The 3,620-nt window shown below is 34.4% G+C and overlaps 1 protein-coding gene across 1 annotated transcript; it reads right to left on the reverse strand.

Annotated features, from left to right (window-relative positions):
• Window positions 1–322: 322 nt before the first annotated feature.
• On the reverse strand, window positions 323–3,197 carry LOC123560467 (uncharacterized). The gene is made up of 2 exons (XM_045352653.2): window positions 3,098–3,197; window positions 323–740 (listed from the first exon to the last, which is right to left on the reverse strand). The coding sequence occupies exons 1-2, from the start codon at window positions 3,177–3,179 to the stop codon at window positions 517–519; spliced, it is 306 nt and encodes a 101-aa protein (XP_045208588.2). The 5' UTR covers window positions 3,180–3,197; the 3' UTR covers window positions 323–516.
• Between the last annotated feature and the right edge of the window lie 423 nt (window positions 3,198–3,620).

A 3,620-nucleotide genomic window follows, 5' to 3' on the forward strand; every position in this document is an offset into this window, starting at 1 on the left:
CGACGATCGTCTCCCGGTGCTTTGTCAACAAAATCATCAGGTTGAAAACCCCTGGGAGTAAAATATTTATTGTGCGGTCCAAACTTCGGTCTAGTGGGTTCATGCTGTACGTGGATATTTGGGTGACAATTCGTTTCGCATCCCCGCACGGGAATTCCATCTTAAAAAAAAATCATACATTTACTGGAGAGATCAAAGCTGGAGTGTCGGTGCGACGTTAAACCCAACAAAATGAATAAATAGGACGATTAGCAAAACGTATTTCATATAGTCACCATCGTTGTTGCAAAGGTCTAAAAGATGTTCCTCGTGCAGACGATATGACTATGCACGTTAACTTCTACGTTAATGTAGGAAAACAGTCTTTTTTATATCATGTTTAGATATATCACTGTTCGAAAGTACAGATAGAAATACTCTGCTCCCGGATACATGTTTTGGCAGTTATTTAAAAGAGTTTCGTCATCGAATTTAAAGTACACTCGATTTTGTAATAACTAAAAGAACCTATAGTCACTACAAGTCCAAATGATCAGGGGGAGGAGGTGCTGGTGGCCAGGTCATCGGTCTCGGATCTGGATGATCCTCTCCTTGTGGTTTATGAACAGAATCATCAGGTTGAAAACCACTGGGAGTAGCTTGCATTCCGGGCAGTCCATCCAGCGTCGGTCTAGTGGGTTCATGCTGCAGGTGGATATTTGGGTGATTATTCTTTTCGCCTTGCCGCAAGGGAATTCCATCTTCAACGAAAAATTAAAACATGTACATGAGAGTTGAACTTAAAGATGTGCCTGTGTATTTTATCATAAACATATTGCGTAGGAAGTAGAAAAGCAATATTTCGCGAGATGTCTGATGATAACGTTTTCAAACAACGCAAACCACAAACTATTATTCTCTCAAATTATAGTCAGCCGTTTTAGAAACACATAATATGCTCAGAACTTGTATTTCGTTATTTGCAGTTCTCACTGAATTTTAATCAGTAATTTGACCTTTTAGCACTTTATACTGCGCCAGAGATCTATGAAAATTACTTTGCGAAATTTCTGTCACTTTGTTAGTATTATTTCATACAGTCACCATACTAAAAGATGGTCCTCGTGCAGAAGGTATGACTGTGCGCATTACCGTATACGTAGATGTAGGAACACAGTCTTTTGTAATATCATATTTGTTTTACCATTTTGAAATGTATCACCGTTTGGAAGTACCTGTTTTCGTAGTAATTTAAGAGCTTCGTTATCGCATTTACAGTAGGATGTAGGATTTTACAACAACTGAAAGAACCTATAGTCTTTTACCCAAAAAAATAAAATGTAGAAACGTGGGAGAAGATTATTGTTAATGATAACAAGAGCACCGAAATATGGAGCAATATACGCTCGAAGGTATGACATTTGATAACTAAGTGTGACCTTGACCCTGAAGCGAGCCATCCAGAACATGCGCTCTGCACGTCGTCTTGATGTGGTGAACATTTGTGTAAAGTTTCTTTAAAACCCTTAAAGAAGTTCAAGAGTTACAGAGCGGACAAGAAATTGCTAACGGACAAACGGACGGACGCGGACATCGACGTCATGACATAATACGCCCCCTTCGGGCGTATAAAAATCCAGTTTCGTTTCACGACCAGATATATTTTAACTTCTAAAGAATGACATGCATTAGAGTTAATGTAAAACACAAATTCGGTCCTTTATTTTCGTCGCATCTTTTCAGAGACTTTCAGTATGGGACTACTCGAAAGTTTAGTAAGTAAAATAACCACCAGCTAATTTAATATAATGTAATTTAAAAATACCTTCGATACAGCTCTCCACACTCCCTTTCAATTTATCTATTTTTGAAAGATATGTAAAAATACTTATTTGCAAAATAGTCAGTGCGCGTTATAAAGAAGACTAATTCAAACGCATCTAACAATGCAATCTCGTTCTTGCCCAAACATGTCATTTTCTCAAAGTTTGCATTTTTCATGAACATATTGCCGCGGTTTATTGCTAAGGTTTTTTCAAAACGACGAAATTCAGAATTTTTCGGACCACATTTTGACTCCTTTGTGATGTAAATCATTGCATTTGTGTTCAGATCTTGCAGACATTCATAGTCAAGTGTCCGTCTGATTAATAAATTGAATATTCAATGTCTACTTTGAAATCTTTGCTAGAGGAATGTAAACTTGGCAGTAATCATTCTACGACGAATAGCTTTGATTCATCAATACATTAAACTATTTTAAAATGTCTTGTTCAGTTACGCATTATTTTGAAAAATTGTATATGTACATACATAAGTCCTAGATAAATAGAAATGAGTTAGACAAATAAAAACTCGATCACTTTGAAATAAACAATGTTTATCGATAAGGAAAGTTTTGTGTGTGCTATTTATAGAACTGTGTCAGATCATGCTTAGGCATGAACGTATTATCGTAAACATACAATACAAAAGGTACAAAACGGATTTTTTTATATCTACTTGTGAAATACAAGCAGATTATTTTGCTTACAGAATTTATATACTTTTTAGATATATGATAAAGTAGTTTACAATTTAAAATGTATTTCGATACTAACTCAAAATGTAGATAATATTCTTACAAAATAAATTAAATTGACTGTGTGTATAAATTAACTGCTTAGATAGCTATATTCACAATAAAATGTAATATACAGTTTATACACGTGTTTGTTTTAAAAACGATCGTCTTTTCTCGTAAGCACTCACTTGTTCTGTGCTTAGCTATACATATTAGCTATACAGTATTTTAAACTTTACACACAGTACAGTTTATGTTTTGTCAACGTTAATGTTATTAAACATTACAATAGCGGTCTTTAAGTGTCTTTAAATATAAAAATAGGTCTAATATATCTAATACCTAACTCCTACGTTTGACATAACAGTTCATACGTATATTATTAACTCTTACGTACAGTTTACTAACTCTCACGTAGTCCTATGTCGGATGTAGGAGCTACTGTAAGGCATGCGTCTGAATCACTACATATTTCTTTACTCACACCTGGATGCAACAGAATCAGCTGACTCGTAAGGAAGTATTTTATCGACTTCTAAAGAAATAAGTACTTACTCACAATAGCACATTCCTGTGTTAATAATGCCAACACAAAGAAATATATAAACAACAAATTGCTCCAAACGTATTGCGACATATTGTATTCAGCGATGGCCACAGCGTTAAATGATTTCTTAGCCTTGACACCCTAGGGAAACATGGTATTCCCTTCAATTAAATCATGGCTATTTTAATATGCCGGATATAATAGTCTCAACTTGACCGCGATGGTTGACCTTAGGCTGATTATTCATATCGATTATTTCATTAGTGTAGCCGTGTATATTTATATGGAATTAGCTTGTATACAGTGCAGTATCAAAGTATGTATACTTACATTTGATCAGTTAAAACTTTCCAATTTCTAATTTATATTTACACAAATTTATACTTCCATTTTCTCGTGCAGCTCGTGTTTTTTCAACAAAATTTCCTTAACATGTACAATATTGTGTATATAAGTATATAAGAATTTGATTCTGATTCGGACTGAATTGTTATTATTATTATGTTTGTACATGTATGATTAAACTAATGT

Source organism: Mercenaria mercenaria, chromosome 10, assembly GCF_021730395.1.
Source record: "Mercenaria mercenaria strain notata chromosome 10, MADL_Memer_1, whole genome shotgun sequence".
Classification (NCBI taxonomy): domain Eukaryota; kingdom Metazoa; phylum Mollusca; class Bivalvia; order Venerida; family Veneridae; genus Mercenaria; species Mercenaria mercenaria.